We start from the raw sequence: 22,266 nt of genomic DNA, 5'->3' as shown, positions 1-22,266 counted from the left end.
CTCTGGCCTTCATGATAGTCTTGATCTATGGCTGCAGCAGGCTGTGACCACTCCCTCTGGTACTGGATTAAAGAAGAGAATTATTAAAAAATAAAAACAAAAAACATAGGGGTTACTTCTAAAAACTTGAAATTCCCTCTATCCCGCACCCTTTGCCACGTCATGTAAAGAAGTAAATTCAAATACATTTGGATTGTGCTGTTTTTGACATCCTGACACCACATGCTGCAAAGTTACCCTAATAACAAGTTGCACAACTATCTGTTTTCATTTTCATTACAGAAGCAGAGAAGGGATTTCCAGCACAACTTCACCTTCTTTCAAGGTGCATGGAGATGGAAGTCTGAAGATGGAGGAGTGAAGATACTGGTATCAAACCAGATAACCTAAGGAATAAACTGGTGTGTTTTTTTTATGCTAAATGCAGTACCTGGGAGGGTTTCTGGACAATATGTGTCATTGTTTTGTGTTGTTAATTGATTTCCAATAATAAATATATACATACATTTGCATAAAACAGCATATTTACCCACTCCCATGTTGATAAGAGTATTAAATGCTTGACTAAAAATCGCCCTTTAAGGTACATTTTAAACAGTTGAAAAATGTGATTAATCGCAATTAAATATTTTTATCGATTGACAGCCCTAACCTAAATATGATCTAAATATTTATTTTTTAATCATATTCTTAGCTTTTATAGTTTTTTTGTGTGTTTTCAAAGTATGCCACACTAAATAGGCCCACTGGGTTAAGACCTCTACTGCACAAGTCTGAGTGCTGTCTCTTAATGCACTTCTCTTGTGCATGAGGACCAAATATGATGTCACCATGTCCTTTATTGGGCACTCCCCTCACCTCTCTGTCAGTTTGGGAATGTGATTGGCCTGAATCCACATGACCGCATCATCACCCACATCAGGTTAAACAACAAGGCAGGCAGCTCAAAGGAAAGGACTATAGACTCAATGATCAATATCCACGTGAAATCATGCTACATCACAGAGACTATTTCCAATCCGTAAACAAATGATGAAAGAAGGCAAAAAAGCAATAATCTCAGTGGACAAATTCTACATAGATGGAGAGTTGTACCGTGATAAGGACATGACCCCCTGTCTCTTCTAGACACCCCCCCATCTCCCTCTCTCTCTCGTACACCGCTCCATTAGCTACACAAACATGCACACATCCAAAAACCAAAGAATTCCTGCATCCTATCCTGTGTTCTTTCTCTCTGAAACCAGACTTCATTAACTTTTCTATCATTTTAAGCATCTTCAGGGTTTTCCTGTTGAATAAAAGGATGCAGTCAAGTGACTCTCACCTGTTACCTGTCGGCGGGTAACACTTCAGTTCAGCATGCAGTGGTGATCCAGCGAGCAGCTTGTTGTTCCAAATAAAATCTGAATCAAATGGGATTGAACGAACCCTACTGACTATTCTGATTCTAACTGATCACAGAGACACACCTGAGCAGGAATGTATTGTGTCTCTGTTTGTTCTTAATGAAGCAGAGGGCTGAGAGGCAAAAATGTGACACACCCACCCAGGTAACCACACCTGTGTACCTGAATAGAATAGTTAAAATATAAAAATAGATGTAATGTAATCAGAGGTAATTGCACTTGTAAAACAGGTAGGGTAGATGTAATAAATAAATAAATGTAACAAAGGTAGTTGCACTTGAGGTGTATATATATATTGCATAAACGATATTGCACGGACAAATGTATTTTACATTCAGTGTACTAATATTGAACAGATTTATTGTTGTTTAGTGTCCGTATCGCCCAGGGAAAGAAACTGTTTGCGAGTCTGGAGGTGCGGGCTTTCATTGACCTGTAGCGCCTGCCAGAGGGCAGCAGGTCAAACAGGTGATGAGCTGGGTGGGAGGAGTCCCTGAGAATAGTTGTGGACCTACTGAGGCAGCGGGAGCTGGAGATCTCTTCCAGGGAGGGCAGAGGGCAGCCAGTAATCCTATGGGTTACTCCAGCAGCTTCTGTTCAAGTTTGTTTTTTCTGAGAATTCTCAGGATGTGAAGTCACTGCTGGGCCTTCTTTTTCACAGCCGTTGTGTTTGTGGACCAGGAGAGGTCCTCGGAGATGTGCACTCCCAGGAATTTAAAAGATGACACCCTCTCCACATAGTTCCCATTGATGTGGAGAGGGGCGTGGGCCACGCTGTTCCTCCCTAAAATTAGAAGTTTAACATAAAAATGCTGTTGCATTGTACTTATTATTTTGTTATTTTCATTGTTTTAAAGACACCAGAATTCAGGAAACAAAGTCTATGAAACTCAAATTCTTGATGTCCCTCTCTCTCCTTCCAGATCCCCCGCTTTGGTTTTGAAATCCTCCCTATTTTTCAGGTCTCAAGGTTGGCAAGTATGCAAAATAACCATATTTGAAGGCATTTCCTCAAACAGAGCGTTCAACAAAACAGGGTACACACAGCACGAATGGCCGGTGATGGGGCCGGTCAGGGCCAAAATGCCAGGGAAGATTTTTTGTCCCAGTCCAGCCCTGACGACGGGCAAAAAAAAAGAAGGAGACGACCAAATCTAGGTGATGGTCCTTTAGCAGGTCCCAGAGGAGGTTCCAGGGTTCTTTAAAGAGTGCCTGAATGAGAGGTTAGCTTCACTCACTGTGAGGTCGGGCGCAGAGACCTGCAGAGGCAGCAGGTAAAATATCTCCCCAAAATATCTCCCCCTTTCACTGTTTCTAGGCAACAACAACAGTTGCAACTGTTCTCATTGGTTGGGCTTTGAAAGGTCAGCGGCAACTGAAGTCAAAGTTAAAATAATTTGAACTTGGTGGTGATTTGGAGCGGTGCACCACGTCAAGGGTAGTGCTTGACCATGATTACTATCTTTGCTGTATAGCCTGGCTGAGGTTAAACACTGTTGATGTTTGCTATCATCACGTGACAAACTATCAAACAGAAGGATGCAGTCAAGTGACTCTCAAAACCTGTTATTTATTTGTTTCCAACTTCTGACAAAGATTCAATGAGTCAGCACCTGAACACTAAAACTAGGGCAAGATATAGGCTCCACAGCTGCCTCTCCTCAGAAATAATTACTATAATTATGTAAACTGGAAAATAAAAAGTTCGGAAACTTGTGTTTGATGGATTATTTCTCTGTTGTTACAATGCTAATTGGCATTGTATTTTACATCATTGGAAAGCCTGTTTATTTACCTTCGCAATGATGTCCAACTTGTAAGGATCATGCATTTGTGGGATGAGCAGCACAGCTGATTATGTGGGTAACGCCCAAGAAAAATTTGCCAAAATGCTCCGTCAATGGTAAACAGTGTATTCTCCTGTTGGTGTTGACTCTTGTTTTGAGTTGTTTGATGGATTGGATGATTGAACTCTCTATCAGTAACAAGGAACAAACAAGACATATTGGCAGTTTTACACTTTATTCATTTAATACAATATGTCAGGAGCCTCAGTAGCGGTGGAAGATCCATACGCAGCCACAACAGCCTGGCACCTCCTCCTCATGCTGGTGACGTGTTCAATACTTATTTTACCCGCTGTATATACACCTCAAGTGCAACTACCTTTGTTTACATTTATTTATTTATTACATCTACCCTACCTGTTTTACAAGTGCAATTACCTCTGATTACATTACATCTATTTTTATATTTTATACTTCTAGTGTAACACTTCTGTTTATATTTATTTAGTACATCTACTTTACCTGTTTTATTTGCTTTATAACTGTTTGTGTTTTACCTGTTATATGTTTTATCTTCCTCGTTTAGTCCTGTCAAGTATTTGTTTTAAAGCACTGAACAGAAGTGGCAACTGTTCAACTATTTTATTCAGGTACACAGGTGTGGTTACCTGGGTGGGTGTATCACATTTTGCCTCTCAGCCCTCTGCTTCATTAAGAACAAACCGAGACACAGTACATCCCTGCTCAGGTGTGTCTCTGTGATCAGTTAGAATCAGAATAGTCAGTAGGGTTCGTTCAATCCCATTTGATTCAGATTTTATTTGGAACAACAAGCTGCTCGCTGGATCACCACTGCATGCTGAACTGAAGTGTTACCCGCCGACAGGTAACAGGTGAGAGTCACTTGACTGCATCCTTTTATTCAACAGGAAAACCCGGAAGATGCTTAAAATGATAGAAAAGTTAATGAAGTCTGGTTTCAGAGAGAAAGAACACAGGATAGGATGCAGGAATTCTTTGGTTTTTGGATGTGTGCATGTTTGTGTAGCTAATGGAGCGGTGTACGAGAGAGAGAGGGAGATGGGGGGGTGTCTAGAAGAGACAGGGGGTCATGTCCTTATCACGGTACAACTCTCCATCTATGTAGAATTTGTCCACTGAGATTATTGCTTTTTTGCCTTCTTTCATCATTTGTTTACGGATTGGAAATAGTCTCTGTGATGTAGCATGATTTCACGTGGATATTGATCATTGAGTCTATAGTCCTTTCCTTTGAGCTGCCTGCCTTGTTGTTTAACCTGATGTGGGTGATGATGCGGTCATGTGGATTCAGGCCAATCACATTCCCAAACTGACAGAGAGGTGAGGGGAGTGCCCAATAAAGGACATGGTGACATCATATTTGGTCCTCATGCACAAGAGAAGTGCATTAAGAGGCAGCACTCAGACTTGTGCAGTAGAGGTCTTAACCCAGTGGGCCTATTTAGTGTGGCATACTTTGAAAACACACAAAAAAACTATAAAAGCTAAGAATATGATTAAAAAATAAATATTTAGATCATATTTAGGTTAGGGCTGTCAATCGATAAAAATATTTAATTGCGATTAATCACATTTTTCAACTGTTTAAAATGTACCTTAAAGGGCGATTTTTAGTCAAGCATTTAATACTCTTATCAACATGGGAGTGGGTAAATATGCTGTTTTATGCAAATGTATGTATATATTTATTATTTGAAATCAATTAACAACACAAAACAATGACACATATTGTCCAGAAACCCTCACAGGTACTGCATTTAGCATAAAAAAACACACCAGTTTGTTCCTTAGGTTATCTGGTTTGATACCAGTATCTTCACTCCTCCATCTTCAGACTCCCATCTCCATGCACCTTGGAAGAAGGTGAAGTTGTGCTGGAAATCCTTTCTCTGCTTCTGTAATGAAAATGAAAACAGATATTTGTGCAACTTGTTATTAGGGTAACTTTGCAGCATGTGGTGTCAGGATGTCAAAAACAGCACAATCCAAATGTATTTGAATTTACTTATTTACATGACGTGGCAAAGGGTGCGGATAGATTGAATCATGGTCAACTGCAAGAGAGGAAGCTGCTTTCTTTGGTTGATGGTTGATTAATCAAAGGAATTTCAAGTTTTTAGCAGTAACCCCTATGTTTTTTGTTTTTTATTTTTTAATAATTCTCTTCTTTAATCCAGTACCAGAGGAAGTGGTCACAGCCTGCTGCAGCCATAGATCAAGACTATCATGAAGGCCAGAGCTTGTATAAGAATGGAGTACGGAGTCATCTTCCTCTTTCTGGCTCTCTTTGTCTCGATCTATGTGCTACGTAACATGGATGTTCTGGAGGTGAGAACTTGGTTTTAGAGGGTCTGCTTGAAGGGTGGACCCTGTTGGAAATGTTTAATATTAGTCAAGTTTCAGGATATTTTCAAATGCAACATGGCTCAGCAACAGTAATGTTCTTTCATTTCAAATAAATGCAGTTAAATTGTATTTACCCTCTCAATGCTGCACCTTGACCTGGTGACAGCAGCAGCTCCTCTAGCTAGGCTCGCATTATTCTATGCCTTAGACCAAAACCATTAATGTTGTTCTCATTTGTTCTCGCTGAAGACCTAAACAAATGAGTTACAAATGTACAGTTTTTAAAAAGATTCCCCAAAATGTCCACAGGGGCGTTTTTATCGCAAGGGATCGCCTCGCTTCCCAGCAATGGACGCTTGACAGGCTGCCACTAGACACTAGGCACCTGATTGGACGAATGGTTTCCCTCGAGGGCTGTTGCTCCGAGCTTTCAAACCGGAACCAACATGGCAGCTCATTTGGAAACTTTCTTCTCTTATATCATGAAAATAGTTTTCCGAAATGTGTTTCTAAAAACATTTTATGCGAGAAATAAGCCATGCAGTTGCTAAATCTGTCTTTATTTTGGATGGACAACACTTAGTTTTAAAGTCTCTTGGGAGTTTCCAGAGGTGGCGAATTGCACCGGATGCCCCTGGTTTGCATAAAGTAGCCTAGATCTCAACTATAAACAAATGAGGACCGGCCAACGTGATGCCTTGTCTCTTGAATCGTGTAGCCACGCTACTAGAATGCATTGCACGGCTGCTTACATAGACAATGAATGGAAAGCATGGAAAGGACAGAGGCTGTGGACACGTACCATAAGAGGTTCAATGGCTTTTATTTGGATTCTCTTATCAATGCAATTTTTGAAAACAAAGTGTCCCTTTTGTACCTGGAGTGTGGTTCAATCCAATTGGTATGCATCAAATGCATTTTTCAGCCATTAAAATCTTCCTCTGTCATGTCAAACCATCAGGTGTGAAACAGCCTCCATAGTGCTTCTGCGCCAATGATGTAAAATATCCCAAAATATGAATTTCAGTGGACACTTTGAAAACCTTGACCATTTGACTTTGATTTTGTGCAAATGTGTTTTTTCCATGGATCAAAGTTAACAACAGAGTAAGGGCCACAGGGGAAGTTGAGAAAGGTAGAAATTCCTGCAGCTAACAGATCAACAGTTCTTATCAACACCCCAAAGTCAATTTGAGCTTTGGGATGGGAAAAATCTTCCTTCTCAGTCCCTTTTGCTTTATTTGGTTAATTTGCTTTCAGTGCATTTGTCTGATGCATGTTTGTCACCATCTCTCTGCCAGTGTCAGCATAAAGTGAAATCCCCCATCATCGTCCCAAGAGTTTCCACTGACCCTGACATGAATCGCAGCTTCTGCAATTTCCAACCACTGTCCCGTGAGGAGGCTCTAGAGGAACGCTTCCTACTAGACTCCATTGCTTGGCCTGAAACTCCACCTTTAACAGCTCCTGCTTCCCTGGAGCAGACCAGCGATCCAGCTCACAGCACCTTCACCATTCTCCCAGCGAGGGGAGGAGGACAGTGGCACGTAGGGGATCAGCTGGAGGTTATCATACAGATGTCTGACTTCCAGGGCCGTCCCAAGAAGTTTGGGTGGGACTTCTTACTCACCAAGCTGCACAACCGGAAGCTTGATGCAGGTGTGGCTGGACAAGTGGTGGATCATCTCAATGGGAGTTACTCTGCTGTATTCTCTTTACTCTGGGAAGGAGATGCGCTGGTTGAGGTGATCATGTTAACTGCAGGTGTCTTAAATCTTCTGATTATTCACTAAGTCCCGTCCCCCTTAGTTACTGGTGCTACGCCTGTTAACTTTCACTTCTCACGCGGCACTGTTGCAGTTTGTAATGATAACGGTGGCAGATTTACCACTCAAAACTGTCAGTCATTTGAGAAACAATGAGACTTTTACATTTCAAACAAAAAGCAGGTTCTCATTTCTTGCCACCGATTGTAGGTTTTGTTGGCTGCAAACTGTCCCTAGCAACTCTAACTAACTCTCCAGCGATTGACATCTGAGATCAATCTGGTCTACGAAGAAGTGAATCTTTATAAATGTGTCAAAGTGTGGATCTTCAAGTAGTACTCATTTTATTTGTCTGTATTGACATGACTGAACATGACTGGACTGTGAAAACTGTGGTTCTCTATCCAATCAGGTGACGCTGGTTCATCCTTGTGAGGCCATCACAGTGCTGAACAGGCTGAACAGCGAACAGCCTGACAGGATGTACTTCAACAGCCTCTTCCGTTCAGGCTCACTCTCTGAAACTACCGTCTGTAACGTCTGCCTACGTCCAACCCAGCAGCCGCTGTGCAACTACGCTGACGTCCGTACAGGCGAGCCTTGGTTCTGCTACAAGCCAAAGAAGCTGAGCTGTGATGCCAGGGTTGACCACGTCAGGGGAGGATACAGACTCAACCTTAAGGCCCAGGAGGAGAAGCTCTTTCGAGGGTGAGGGGGCATTTTGTTTGACTTTTAATTAATACATGCAGCGAGTGTTACCTATGTATCTCCTTTGTGGGACGTTTACTGTTGCCGTGGATTAGTTTACATTATAGTTAATGGAACGTCCAGTGCGTTTCATACCGGTGCTAAAGGGTGCCGGGTGTGGCGGTACCGAACACCAACGGCCGTCACAAAACCTTGGAAATGAGAATAGGCTGGCTAGACTCTTCTAGTTTTAACCTGATTTCAGATTTTTCAGATTTTCTTGTATTTAAGTTGTTAGTGTTGTAATATGTGTGAGAGATATTTTATTATGTGTGCTTTTTCTTCAGTGGTGTCAACATGAAAGTCTCCATTCGGGCTACAGGACCTGCCAGTGTCACCGTGTTGCAAAAAACGGAAGGTAAAGCATAATTTTTACTACTGCCTATAAAAATAATCGCCTTCTGAATGTGCTTCAGAAAATTAAGGTAAAACATTCAGGAAAAACTCATTTGTAAACAACGTAGCATTGACCTGTCTAGAAATGTATTCAGCCCAATTTGAGAAGAGCGCTAGGACCCTAGTAACGAATTGACTTGAGGCTGAGTGCCACAGATTAGGATCAGGTTAGGGAAGGCCCTTGGATTTGGTCCTTTAGTGGAATTTGTCGACAATAACAAACCTTAAATAACTCCACCTTCATCCTTTAACTTCCTCTCAGGTCAACCAAAGGTGCAGAGCAGCATTGTGACATCTGGACCTTCTGGTTATTACTACCAGGGTGTGTGGCGAGCACTAAATGGCACCACAGTTCACCAATTCAACACCCCCTATGCCATCAGTCAGTGTCTGAAAGGAAAGGAGGTCCACCTGTATGGAGACTCGACTATCAGGCAGTGGTATGAATTCCTCATCCCAGCTCTACCAGGTAGCTGATCCACAGGGATTTCAAGCAACCGTTTGATTTTGTGCCCACTGCAGCTCATTCTGTTACCTCTGTAACACTTCTAGATCTGAAGGAGTTTGACCTGCACAGCCTGAAGAATGTTGGACCTTTCATGGCCTTGGACTATGCAAACAACATCTTGTTGACATTCCGCTGCCATGGTCCTCCTCTCTTTTTTGACAGGGTCTCAACCAGCGAGCTTCGTTACATTGCCAATGAACTAGATGGCTTAATCGGAGGCACCAACACTGTTGTAGTTTTTGGCATCTGGGCTCACTTCTGCACTTACCCCATGGAGATCTACATCCGGAGGCTGCAGAGCATCCGCAGGGCGGTGGTGCGGCTGCTGGACAGGGCTACAGGAACGCTGGTCGTCATCCGGATCGGGAACCCCAAAGATTCATCGTCTTTTCAGACCAACAGCGACTGGTTTTCGCTGCAGGGTAACACGGTGCTCAGAGCCGTGTTCAAAGGACTGAATGTTCATCTGATCGATGCCTGGGAGATGGTTCTGGCCCACCACCTGCCGCACAACCTCCACCCACAACGCCCCATTATTAAGAATATGATTGACGTTCTCTTGTCCAACATATGTCCTCAAAAGGGCGGTTAGAATGTGTTTTATTTGTGTTTGTTTTTATGTGTGGGGATTAAAGCACACGCTGAGTTTACATGTCTCTATACTGGCAGTTTATGCAATTGAAATGAATAAATATTAAATTAATCGCTTAACAACCACAGTGCTATACATTTGATTTAAACGTTGCACGGGAATTTGTGACATCACCTTTTTCTAATTAGGCCCTGGCCACTTCAAACCAGCAAAAATAAAACACGTATTCAGATATCCTCATGTTAAAAAAACACAAAACACTGTTCCAAGTTTGGCAAGAAACTGATGTTTCCAGGTCCTTTAAGATACGGAGCTAATGCCTCGTATGTATAACATTTAATTAACACACTTTATGACAAACAATGCGTAATCTTTTATTTCGAAATTTGAGAAACAAAATACCAACAATCATTCTATTTATTCTATATAAAGTAGCTTTAAGAAACTAATCATTTTGCTCATATTTGATTATTAATATTTTGACCTTTTAAGTCCACTATCTGTAAATAATTGATGTCAGTGTGTTCCTGTGTTTCAGACCCAGACAGGTCATTGTGTGACTGGACATCTGAGCCGTCATACTTCATCAGCAAATTCATCGACTACTTTAGCAAAACCTTCTCACTCCTAACTCGTCAAATACGAGGCTTGGTCAGTGGCCCTACGCCTCAAACTTATTACAATTACAAATTGTATTACTCCGTTCAACCTTGACAAGGCAGCGCAGACCAAATCCACTCCTTCCGTTCTTACCTTTCACAATAAAAGCCGTAGACATATAACATTCGCAGGAGAGTATTTCACCTTTTTGTGTTGTTTATTCCTCATGCCCCTGATGTGTTAAGGCCTACGTCAGCTGCTCTGACTGTCTGATAATGATGTGGGTGGGTTTACATTGAAGTTAGTTGACAGCATCTGTATCTGACGCCGAGGGCCGCTGTGATCAAGCTGCGGTATTTGACAAATTGGGAGTGAGAACGGGTTGCAACGTAGGGGTGACCAATCTGTCAAATTTGGTCAAATTGAGCTTTAGGAAAACTGTCTATATATTATGCATCAACAGCTCTAAACGCTGCAATAAAAGCATCATGATCACACAAACATTGATCTATGATTATACTGATGAACACTGGAACACTCTGAGTTACATGACATCCTCCTTTCAGGAAGAAGGAAAGAAAGTCTGAGGTGGAATTGGAGAACAGCAAGAGTAGCAACAGCAACACTACTGAAAAATGTGTTTGCTCTGAAAACTGAAGCCTATAGTGGTCCACCGGTGGAAACAGACCTCTCTCCTTCACCTGTCTGTGAGCCTCTACGATGATCAGGTGATACAAATCCTCTGTGCCCAGGTGGGAGGTTTCCTGTTATAGGAGAGTTCCCTCCCGTTCTGCTCCTTTTCACCACATGCATTAGGTCCATCCAAAGGCTCCAACCCAAATGCATCAGAATATGGTTCCTCCAGAACTTTGAGGACTGTGTTGACCTGCAGGACAAGGTACAGGTAGGATGACTTCTATTGATCCACAGGATTTAAATTGCATTAAATCATCATCAAAAACAAACTTTTTCAAACTATTCACAAACTCCACTGAGACAACTCAGTCCATTAAAGGTGCAGTTAACTTTTATAAAAAATAACTTTTTATCATATTTGCTCAAACTGTCACTATATCCTGACAGTATTACATGAGACAGATAATCTCTGAAAGAGTCCTGACCTCGGAGAAGTCTCCCTTTTCTGCAGCCTGAATTGCATTCTGGGCGATGTAGTTGCGTAGGACGACATGGGGGTTGGTGCTGTTCATCACAATGAGCCTCTCCTTTTTGATGAGAGACAAGTCACTTGTGCCGTCAGACTCCCTGGCTAAACGCCTCCTGGTATTTCAGCACAAGAGAAAATGGGGAAATGTATTTATCCGTTATGGAAATCTAATATATGATTTATAAAAACAATAAACAGGGTTGAAAAGAAAACAAATTACCAGCAGAGACAATGTTTAAAGCAGCAATTATTTTTGTTTTCGCCTTTTTCTTCTTACCTGTATCGGCTAACCCAGCGAATCCAGTCATCGCGCTGCTTTTTCTTAAGCTCGTTCTGATCCGTCTCCAGCAGCTCCTTTAGCCGTCCCATCTGTTCCAGCTGCTGGGACACAGCTGGTTGGTCTGCCACCATCCCAAACATGACCGGGTTGGTTTGTGCCATGGACAGAATCATCGCCAATTCACTAGAACGGGAGAAGAGGTAAGTGACCACAAATCGAGCTCTAGTCATACATGATGTTCCACGTACACCTGCTACTGTCTCAACATAAATCCTACCGAAACACACATTTAACTTACATATTGTCTTGGTAAGCTTTTCCCCCAAAATGCTTGCATGTAAAAGGAAAAACAAATTAGAGGACGAGAGAGATTCAGTCATTTGAAAGCAGTGCTCTGCTCAGCTATAGGATAAATACACATTCATTAGGAGTATATGGTGGGGCAGCTAGAGACTATGGCCCAATTTAAATTAGGTCCTTACACCCTCCCACTCCATGACGGAGTGAACTCCATTTGTAGTAACGCTCGCAGCTCAATGAAGCACCCTTCTTTAAGGTGTAGGGTAATAAATACAGCAGTCACTTAAGGACAAACTTCCAACCCCCCGGCAAGGAAATAAATATCAGAATCAGAAATACTTTATTGATCCCCGGGGAGGAAATAGAGTTACATTTTACTACGAATCTAAAACAGAAATATATATATATATACACTCCATTATTTCGCTGCTGTTACAATGCTAATTGGCATTGTATTTTACATGGTTGGAAAGCCTGTTTATTTACCTTCACAATGATGTCCAGATTGTAAGGATCATGCATTTGTGGGATGAGCAGCACAGCTGATTATGTGGGTAGCGCCCAAGTAAAATTTGTCAAAATTCTCTGCCAATGTGTGATTAATTTTTGATTGATCACGATTAACTCTGGACAATCAGGCGATTAATTGTGATTGAATATTTTAATCGAATGACAGCCCTAATAAATAAGAAATATGTATAAAAACAGTGCAAATAATAATGCTGATCTATCATTAATTATGAAAAAATGCAAGAATAGTATAAATAAATATGAATATTAGTTTAAATGTACTGTATAAATAAATGCAGTGTTAATGCCGGAGTAAACCAGATTATTGCACATCTGAATTAATGCACTAAATTATTGCACTGTTAAATCAGTATTGCACAGTTGAATATATAATAAATGATGGGGTTATAGCTGCTGATAGGGGTAAAAAATAAGAAATATATGTATATATATATAAATGGGTAGGGAGAGGGTGTAGGGGATGGTTTGGAATTGGGCCTATATGTTCCCTCTTGTTATACAGTAGCTGCTTTGTGAAGGAACACACTTGTATCCACCATACACTCCCTCACCGGTCCTCCATAGTTGGCTTATTAGCCACCTTTAGCTCCTCAATAGAGGCACACTGCTCTAGGATGAGGTCCACTACTGGCCCCACTGTGGCCCTCTCACTGTCGCCCTCCTCTGGCCAGGGGACGCGGCTCAGCAGGCGGAAGGTGTTGGTGAAATCTGCACCTGGAAGCACATTATGTTATGACAAGACTGCAAGCATATCACATTTTCATAGATTATAGTCACACAACATTACCAAAATGTCAACATTAATCTTTCTAATTTTCTGTCTTTGTACCAGTGTTGTGCATGACGCGCAGTAGGTCTGATATGAGCTCGCTGTCCTCTGCCTCTTCTTTTCTCACAAGGCCTAGCTTTTTCCTCATGATGCTCAGGTAGAAGGCTTCGTATGTGGGTCCGAATTCATCCAGGACAGCCCCCGCCTGGGCTGCATCCAGCTCAGAGCCCAGCGCCTCCGCCAGGCGAGCCAGATTCCAGCGGCACACAGATGGTTGGGCTCGGTATGAGTAGCGCCCTCTTCTGTCCGAGGTGTTGCAGACGAAATCTGGATCGAATCTGACACACAGGTGGGGGGAGTTTTCATATAGAATATGATATGAGTTATTATATAAAAATCTTATATTGTATAAATATTATATTGTAGTTACTGTATGTCAAAACAGATTGTAATCAGACTTTTAGAACCATTTTACTGAGGCAAAGCTGAAAATGTTTTTTGAGTCAGCATGAGAAGTGGTGTACATCATCTGAAAGCTGGAAACCTGAAGATCAATTTGAGATGCAGCTCAGCACTGTGTCAAGTTATTCTAGTCAATAATAAGAAATAAAAATGAATTAATAAATTGTGAAAGTATATAAGAACTAAGAACATTATAATAGAAGTATATGATGGTCGTCCCCATGCTCTATTATGTCTCATAAATTGTTGCAGCAATTTTTAGGTTAATACCATTTGTTACACAGATTTGGTGCTAAATTTAACCATTTTTTACCATTCAAATTGATAAAATAAAATGATCAATAATCCCTCCAAAATACCACATTAAGACACCAAGACCTCGAGGAACACCATAGAAAAAGCCATGCTGTGATTTGGTATCAAAAACTTTTGACATTTGGAGATTTCTACTAGAATTGCAGTTTTTGGCGATTGGATGGCGAGAACTTCTGTTCTGGAAACTGTTCAGAAACACCCTTATTGTCAATCTAATGAGAAAAGCCATCCGTCCTCTGAATGCTCTAGGTCTATAGATTGTGGTTGTAAAGTTTCATGAGGCTGTGATTATCCTAGAGGTCACCACAGGTCACTTTATACAGTGAAGTCAAGTTTCAAACAATGGTCTCACTACAATGAAATGGCTACTATGGGGACATCATGCGTGCGTCAGTTGATCATCACACATGAATACAGTTGGTTTCATTGGATCCACAAGAGTCTCAGCTTTACAGTGATACCCAATTTATGTAATTCAAGACAGTTTAGGGACCCCAGAATGCAGAAATATTAAAATACGCCATTTTTAGAATAGGTGAAAATAACACAGTTGTAATGCATTAAAAAAACTGCATGTGATTATCATAAAGTGGGCATATCTGTAAAGGGGAGACTCATGGGTACCATAGAACCCATTTTCATTCACATATCTTGAGGTCAGAGGTCAAGGGACTCCTTTGATTATGATCGTGCCAGTTTTTCCTCACCAAAATTTAACGTCACTTCGTAGCGTTATTTTTGCGTTCTTCCCGACAAGCTAACATGACATGGTTGGTACCAATGGATTCCTTGATTCCTCCATTTCTAGTTTCATATGATGCCAGTAGAAGCCTACCTGTCCATGAAACCAAAGGGGCCATAATCCAGAGTAAGACCCAAGATGCTCATGTTGTCTGTGTTAAGGACGCCATGGCAAAAACCAACACACTGCCACTGGGCCACTAGCTTAGCGGTTCGCGTCATCACCTGGGGATACACAAGTCAAATCTGACGACCAAAATGTAAAAAACACAAACATGAAATGAACTAAAGTCTTAAACTGCCTTTATTAGCTGAGCTTGTGTTTGACATTCTGTCAACAAACCCCTCAGTCCTCACCTCTCTGAAGAAAGTATTGTTCCTGTCTTTCCGATTGGTCTGCTGGATGCAAGGATAAAAAGTCTCAATGACATAATCCAGCAGCTGAGCGCGAATGTCATGCCGCCCTGCACTGGGACCCTGCAGGCCTGAGAAATCATCTCGGCCGAGAAAGATCTCAAAAGATCCAAATCTAAAACAAAGAGAGAAAGTGTCCATATGTATCCACAGACAGCACAAAGTGTTTTTGTGTCTGAAAACAATTGGAATGTTTCCTACCTGATGAAGGAGTGGGCGACACGCAGGACGACTGAGCAGCGCTCAGGGATGCGCCTCCCACTGTTGAGTGGATCTCTGCTGACGTAGAGATCAGAGGTCACGAGGGAGGCTGCACGGGTGCTGGGTATCCCCAGGGCGGCCATGGCCTCGCTGCACAGGAACTCTCTGATGCTGGAGCGAAGCACCTTCCTGCCATCGCCATCTCTGAGAAAATGGGTTTGTCACACGGATTTGTGTCCCAGTTTATTTCCTGTTGCAGTGTATGTGAATGTCATTCGCTGACAGGAAGTACACATGGACCCAAGCTGTTGCCTAGCAACGCAATTCCGTTGCAATTCCGTCAAAATGCGCTAAAACGGAGCGTTTCAGACAGAGGGTAAATACAGATATATTCAGGCTGACAGTGTGAGGAAAATAAAGTTTTTTTTTAACATTACAGCATGTAAACATGTTCTAGTAGAAACACTAAATACAAGTATGAACCTAAAAATGAGCACGATATGGGACCTTTAAGAATAAAAGACAGCCTCACATATTCTTCATATTATGTGTTTAACAGACCCAATGATCTGGGGAAACTAGAGGTGTACTGATTCTGCTGAGCACACAGTCGTTAAGCAATGCTGGACACCTTTAATGTGTGCCAAGCAGTTATAAGCTCTTAAGCAGCTCTCCTTGGGTTAATGCACTCACATGCCTCTGGAGGAGGCTTATGAAAGACTGGGCTGTGTCACCTGCTGCTGAAAATGTCCTATTCTCTCTGAGGAAACTTCATCCATCTTTTTGTCCCTGACCTACAACCTGTTCCTGAGGTGGATCATAAACTCTTAAATGAATTACCTGGAGTACGGTGTGACTCCTGCACCCTTCACCTGAATCTCCCATCGCCCGTGGGTGGCCGACTCTACCTCTCCCAGGTACATCACCGCTCCATCCCCCAGCTGGGACGCATACAGGCCGAACTGGTGGCCGCTGTAGCAGTGCGCAGCCGGCTGGGAGCCCGGCAGCAGCCTGGAGCCGCTCAGATAATCCGGGCTCAGGGGATCACCCAACACATCCTGCACACTGAGGTCCAGCAGAGCCAGCGCTGAGCAGGACAGGGCCACGAAGGTCGGACGCACCAGGGGCTGAAGAGTCCCAAGTCTGGAGAAACATGCTGCAGGGACTGTCCGGGACCCGGGCTCCTCTGAGTCGTCCACCGGCAGCTTTTTCAGCACGGTGTTGTTGAACGGTAGGAGCTCCAGAGCCGTGGGCGTGCACTGAGAGGGCTCCATGAGGACTGAGGTTTAACACCACCCACTCAGTCAGGATCAGGGCTGTGTGGGGGCGTTAGTGTGTAGACTATGGCACTTTGTAATACGGCAGACAGTGTTCAGGAGCATGAACAAGCCTAAAAAAGTTGGCAAAAATGTAATAGAAGAAGATATTTAGTCCATAAATAAAAGCCTCAAGCCATCAGAATAGTTTGAAAAACTACACCTAAAGGATTTAAAGGGACTGTTTGTAACTTTCAGAAATGCTTGTTAACAGCGACACCTGTGGCCGTTAAGTCAACGAAAGTCGACATGAACGAACATCGCTCAGTTATTTCTGCACAAACGTCCACCGTACATTCACTAGATATTCTCAAAGCTACGAAGTCTTCTGCAGTGTGTAGTGAGAGCATGCACGTGTAGAGGTGGAGCGTAACAGCGAGAATGCGCGTTGTGTGAGTGAAGGCAAGCAGGCAGAGGAGCAGAGACTCCGGCCACACGCGAGCGCGCACTATATTATAATATAGTATAATACAATATAATATAAATAATACAATATAGTATAATACCATATAGTAATGTAATATACTATATTCAAATATAATAATATAAAAGTATAATACAATACAATATAATAATATAATGTAATAAGAGGAGATGAATTTGTGTCTCTTTAAAGGAAACTCTCTGGCGTCCAGAAAGAAGCTCCTCTCCATCGTTAAGGAGTTCCTGAGGGAGCGGGACGGAGACGGTTGCCTGGGAGACGGTCGCCTGGGAGACATGGAGGAGGAGGAGGATTCCCGGGTCCCTCTGACCCCGATGAACAGTCTGGTGGAGGGCTGTCCTCTGTATGACGGCCTGCCGCACATCAGCGCTCAGGACCGAGGAGGGAACTAACCTCTGACCTCTGACCTGTCACCTGCCAATCATCAGGACGTGTGTCTGTCTGTCAGATGATGAAGGTACCACAGACACGATGACAAAAACACCTGACCACGGCAACGGTTTGCTTTTACTGATGAGGACTCAAACACGTCGTTTTATTCTGAAAAATCATTTGGAATGACTTCCTCAGAGGCGCAGATGTCAGTCCTTTAAAATAAAATTTGAAATACATTAACGATGTCTTGTGTTTACACACAGAACTTGTTTGGATCAGAAATATTTGATTTGAAATGTGTTTTCAGTGTAAAAGTGACGTCTCTCATGATGTGATAGTGCTATCACGTCCACAGGGGGGTGCCAACGTTAAGCTAATTATTATTAATAATATTATTATTTTCAATTATCTGTTATTTGGTCAGAAACAGTGAAAAATGCCCAAAACTCAAAGATATTCAGTTTACTGAGATATGAAACAGAGGCATAATAAATAACCCACAAATGTAATTTTTATTTAATGTTAGAAAAAATTCTCACATTTCATCAAATTGTTTGCTTGAAAAAAAACTTAAATGATGAATTGATTACAGATTAATTTTCATTTGATTAATCGGCTAATTGAGGCCTGGTGTGGTTACCTGGGTGGGTATGTCACATTTTGCATTTCAGCCCTCTGCTTCAGTAACAACAAACAGAGAAACAATATATCCCTGCTCAGAGGCCTGTACTACGAAGTGAGTTCAACATACCCAGGGTATCTTCTCCTTATCTGGCTTCACTAACCCGAACAAACGAGATCACGCTAAGCGGTCCTACGAAGGTGGTTATCAACTCGGTTAATCAACCCAGGGTTTCTCAGTCTGGTCTTCTTCCTCGTGTCCAGCCATCTTCTATATCACGTCTTTCCAGTGGTTGGCGCAGGCGAGCGCAGGCGAGCGCAGCGGCATTTGGTTCGGCAAGGTCATCTTTGGTTATGAGCGCGTTCACAGGAACAGGGAGGTGTTTGCAGCATCTGACCAATCACAGACATGGACAAGTCCACAGATTTGCAGACAGACAGGCAGAGCGGCACATTTTACAAAGAGTAAACTATATTAGACAAATACGAAGAAATTAAACACATAATCCAGGCTAAAAGTAACACAGTTGAAGCTGCCAAATGCAGGAAGGACAGCTGGCAAAAGAAAAACTCCCGATGTGTGAATGCATAAATTATCAGAGTTATTAATTTAACGAAACACTTAAAAATAAGATATACTCGTCTAGATATAAATAGCTTTTAAATATATAACGGATGACTGGATTACACGTAATCATGCCCAGTACTAACTTGGTGGCATGTATGATTATTTTAACCGTCTTTCAGCTGCATCCTTCCTCTCAGGAGATGTGAAACGGACTCAAGAGGAAGTTAAAAAATAAGTATGAAAGCATAATTCAAAGTGGTCAACACCCACACATACAGCCAGCTGTCCTTCCTGCATTTGTCAGTTTAACTGTGTTGTTTTTAGTCTGTATTATGACTTAAACTTCTTCATATGTGTGTAATATTATCATACGATTATCACCGCACCGAGCTCTGATTTGTCAGTAGGAGGTGCTTTCATAAGAGTTAATCTCTAATCTGGAACATAACCTGCTCCGGAGCAGGTAAGGTGTTCAGCATAAGTTACCATGGCGATGTACCACCCGGTAAGAAGTGATCCACCTTCATAGGACGGAAAACCCAGGGTTAACACTGAAGTTACCTCGCTAACGCCAAATCCTGCTTCGTAGTGCAGGCCTCAGGTATGTCTCTGTGATCAGTTAGAATCAGTTGCCGCTGACTTTTCAAAGCACAGCCAAAGAGAACAGTTGCAACTGTTGTTGTTGCCTAGAAACAGTGAAAGGGGGAGATATTTTACCTGCTGCCTCTGCAGGTCTCTGCGCCCGACCTCAAAGTGAGTGAAGCTAATCTCTCAATCAGTCACTCTTTAAAGAACCCTGGAACCTCCTCTGGGAACTGCTAAAGGACCATCACCTGACATTTTTTTGCCCGTCGTCAGGGCTGGACTGGGACAAAAATTCGTCCCTGGCATTTTGGCCCAGACCGGCCCCATCACCGGCTATTCGTGCTGTGTGTACCCCGTTTTGTTGAAGGCTCTGTTTGAGAAAATACCTTCAAATGTGGTTATTTTGCATACTTGCCAACCTTGAGACCTCCAAATAGTTTCAGAGACTTTGTTTCCTGAATTCTGGTGACTTTAAAACAATGAAATAACAAAATAATAAGTACACTGCAACAGCATTTTGATGTTAAACTTCTAATTTTACCTTTAAATCTCAGGAAAGAAAACTGAATAATTCACCCCTCTGGCATAAACTTTGCGTGTGACTATATAGCATGGAGTATATCCTATAGCTGTAACCTGAACTCACAACCAGGTTCACAGGTGTGGTTACCTGGGTGGGTGTGTCACAATTTGCATCTAAGCCCTCTGCTTCAGTAACAGAAAACAGAGAAACAACAAATCCCTGCTCAGAGGCCTGTACTACGAAGAAGGATTTGGAGTTAGCGAGGTAAATCTAAGATTTGAATATCTTTACAAACTGTTTGCCTCTATATCTAACCATATGTTATCTGATTGGTTGGGGTGGATTCAGTTGATTTGCCAGAGAGTAATGGTAAAAATGGGTAGCTTCGAGTCCTCCTTGTGTTTTTGGTTTTTGCAGAGTGGATAGTTTAATTCTTGGTGTCTTGTTTTTCCAGTAAAATTGAGAGATGATTGAGTCCAGAGATTTAAACCAGGTGGGGGTGGGTTGGGATGGGATCATTGTGAATAGCTCATTTATTTTAGGGAGTATTGTCATTTTAACGGTACCTATTCTGCCCATGAGGGAAATAAAAGTAAAAGAAATTTCCAGTTTACTCTGTCAAAGGCTTTTTCTGCATCCAAGGTGGCTATGATGGTTCCTGCTTACTGTAAAGATGAATAATGAATTAAATTAAATTACGTGTGTTGTTGGATGAAGCCGGTTTGATCTGGGTGAATTATGGATGAGTGACTTTTTTCTATTCTGTGAGTTAGTACCTTTGTTATGATTTTTGTATCTATGTTGAGGAGAGAAATGGGACGGTAACTTGACGGCAAGGTTGGGTCTTTGTTGGGTTTGAGGGGGAGGGAAATTGTGGCTGTGTTCATGTTTGCTGGAAATCTTGAATTTTGTTCTATTTTAGTTATCATTTTGTTGAAAAGCGGAGCCAGAATGGGTTGAGGATCAGTAATGCATTGTTTTTGTCTGGGTGTAGAGGTCTCAAGAAACCACAAGAGAAGTTTATGTAAAATTGTTAACTGGTGCATATGACAGGGAGAAGGGGAAGTGAAACATTAATGTTTTCGACAGTCACTTTCCAGGCCACATTACTCACTTGAGTTTTGGACATTTGTAACTGGAGTCATCTACTGGACGGATACCGGTTACAGCGTGCGTCACTTCTAGGCAGTCTGTTGGTGGAACAAAATTGTAGACGGTCCACTACCACAGGTGTGCGTGGCTGGATTGCAGCATTCACACCCTGTACGTCCTAGACCATCCACCAGCTGCTGGAAGGCGATGCCTTTTTCACTGGGTAAATAGGAGTGTTACATGGTGAGTTAGGACATGCTATTATTATTCCTTTCTCTTTTAGAGCTTTAAACACCTGTGTTATACCTTCTGGCTTTAAAGGATGTTGTCTCTGATAAGGCCTGTACGTTGATTTAGGTGTTATTCATTAAACCAACATCAGGTTTGTCAAAGGCAAAGGCAATCTCCCTGTCATATGCACACATATGCAAACTTGCCCTTTCTTTGAATAACTGACTCCTGGCGTATCGGGTACTGCTTCCCAATCGTAGAGTTCTGCACAGATGGTTGCAAATGGACCACATAGTTACCAAGAGGGGTCTTTAGGTTTGGCTAGAGAAACATGTGGACAAACAGAATTTGTTCCTCTGGTCTTAATACAACTAATCCAGTGCGAAAACCTTTTCCCCAAAAAATGTCTGAAATCCTGACCTGAGCATGTGAAGTCTTAAAAAATCTTTCTGCATGGGGGTAGCTGGACCTTGACAGTGCAGTGCATATTTCCTTCCTTCTTTTTGTCAGACGTGGGAGGGGGGGGGGGGAAGTTAGCTTCACACAATGCTGAGAGATCTTTAGTGACCTGTGTGACTAGGTCAAATCTAAAATAATAGTTAGGAATGCCTGGAGTACAAAGTTACAGTCTCCTTCCCTAACTATCTCAGTGCCATCAGGGGAGGCTTTTACAGAAATGCCCAGTGCACACATCAAATCTCGGCACATTAAATGCACTGAACAACATGTGGAGAGCAGAAAAACGTTGTTTTACTTCTCTCCCAGTCAATTCATCAGTTACAGCTACAGCCTTGCTTAAAGGTTCTGGAGTTTTAACTCAGTTTGGGTGAGAATGTAGTCACTTGTTGCAGTGTCCACCTCGGCCTCTGCCACCATCCCCCTGATACATCAAGAGTTCTCCGATGTTTTTCTTCTTTTTGTCCTTGTCCTCCCTCCTGGCCCTCTCCTCTTCTCTGTCTCTCAGTGTCCTTTCAGCGTGCACAGAATGTTCTTTTACTACAGCAAACCTGCAGTTGTCCCATGTGATGCATACGGTTGTCATCAGTCTTTGTACATCTTCTCTCAGTCCTTTGACATACAGGTGCTTGTATTGTTGTTCAAAAGGTGTATCACCGGTTCCTCCAAAGACCTGTCCGGCAGGC

At 42.3% G+C, this 22,266-nt stretch overlaps 2 protein-coding genes, 1 long non-coding RNA gene and 1 pseudogene across 3 annotated transcripts in view; 3 read left to right on the top strand and 1 right to left on the bottom strand.

The window, feature by feature from the left end:
- Positions 1-6,913: 6,913 nt before the first annotated feature.
- On the top strand, positions 6,914-10,375 carry LOC141761861 (NXPE family member 3-like). Its single transcript, XM_074625500.1, has 5 exons — positions 6,914-7,329; positions 7,763-8,058; positions 8,385-8,455; positions 8,756-8,962; positions 9,046-10,375. Exons 1-5 carry the CDS (start codon positions 6,943-6,945, stop codon positions 9,591-9,593), a joined length of 1,509 nt encoding a protein of 502 aa, XP_074481601.1. The 5' UTR covers positions 6,914-6,942; the 3' UTR covers positions 9,594-10,375.
- On the bottom strand, positions 10,306-16,660 carry LOC141761848 (protein adenylyltransferase SelO-1, mitochondrial-like; annotated as a pseudogene).
- LOC141761865 (uncharacterized) overlaps positions 16,448-22,266 on the top strand; it is a 21,361-nt gene continuing 15,542 nt past the window's right edge. Inside the window, exons 1-2 of the long non-coding RNA XR_012592651.1 lie at positions 16,448-16,602; positions 17,304-17,586. This is a non-coding gene — a long non-coding RNA (uncharacterized LOC141761865). The remainder of the gene's footprint in view (positions 16,603-17,303; positions 17,587-22,266) is intronic.
- The window catches only part of LOC141762337 (NXPE family member 3-like), a 10,225-nt gene continuing 8,226 nt past the window's right edge, over positions 20,268-22,266 (top strand). Inside the window, exon 1 of the mRNA XM_074626422.1 lies at positions 20,268-20,294. Within this exon, the coding sequence (XP_074482523.1) occupies positions 20,268-20,294 (27 nt within the window). The remainder of the gene's footprint in view (positions 20,295-22,266) is intronic.

This window comes from Sebastes fasciatus, chromosome 23, assembly GCF_043250625.1.
Source record: "Sebastes fasciatus isolate fSebFas1 chromosome 23, fSebFas1.pri, whole genome shotgun sequence".
NCBI classification, from domain to species: Eukaryota; Metazoa; Chordata; class Actinopteri; order Perciformes; family Sebastidae; genus Sebastes; species Sebastes fasciatus.
Note: the sequence above shows the minus strand (reverse complement) of the source record. Positions and strands in the feature narration are given on the sequence as shown.

Excerpts from the sequence above, each read along its gene's own strand:
- LOC141761861 (XM_074625500.1), top strand. The coding sequence starts at position 6,943 with ATGAATCGCAGCTTCTGCAATTTCCAACCACTGTCCCGTGAGGAGGCT. Across the intron at positions 8,456-8,755 it reads CGTGTTGCAAAAAACGGAAG|GTCAACCAAAGGTGCAGAGC; the intron begins GTAAAGCATAAT and ends ACTTCCTCTCAG. Across the intron at positions 8,963-9,045 it reads CCTCATCCCAGCTCTACCAG|ATCTGAAGGAGTTTGACCTG; the intron begins GTAGCTGATCCA and ends TAACACTTCTAG.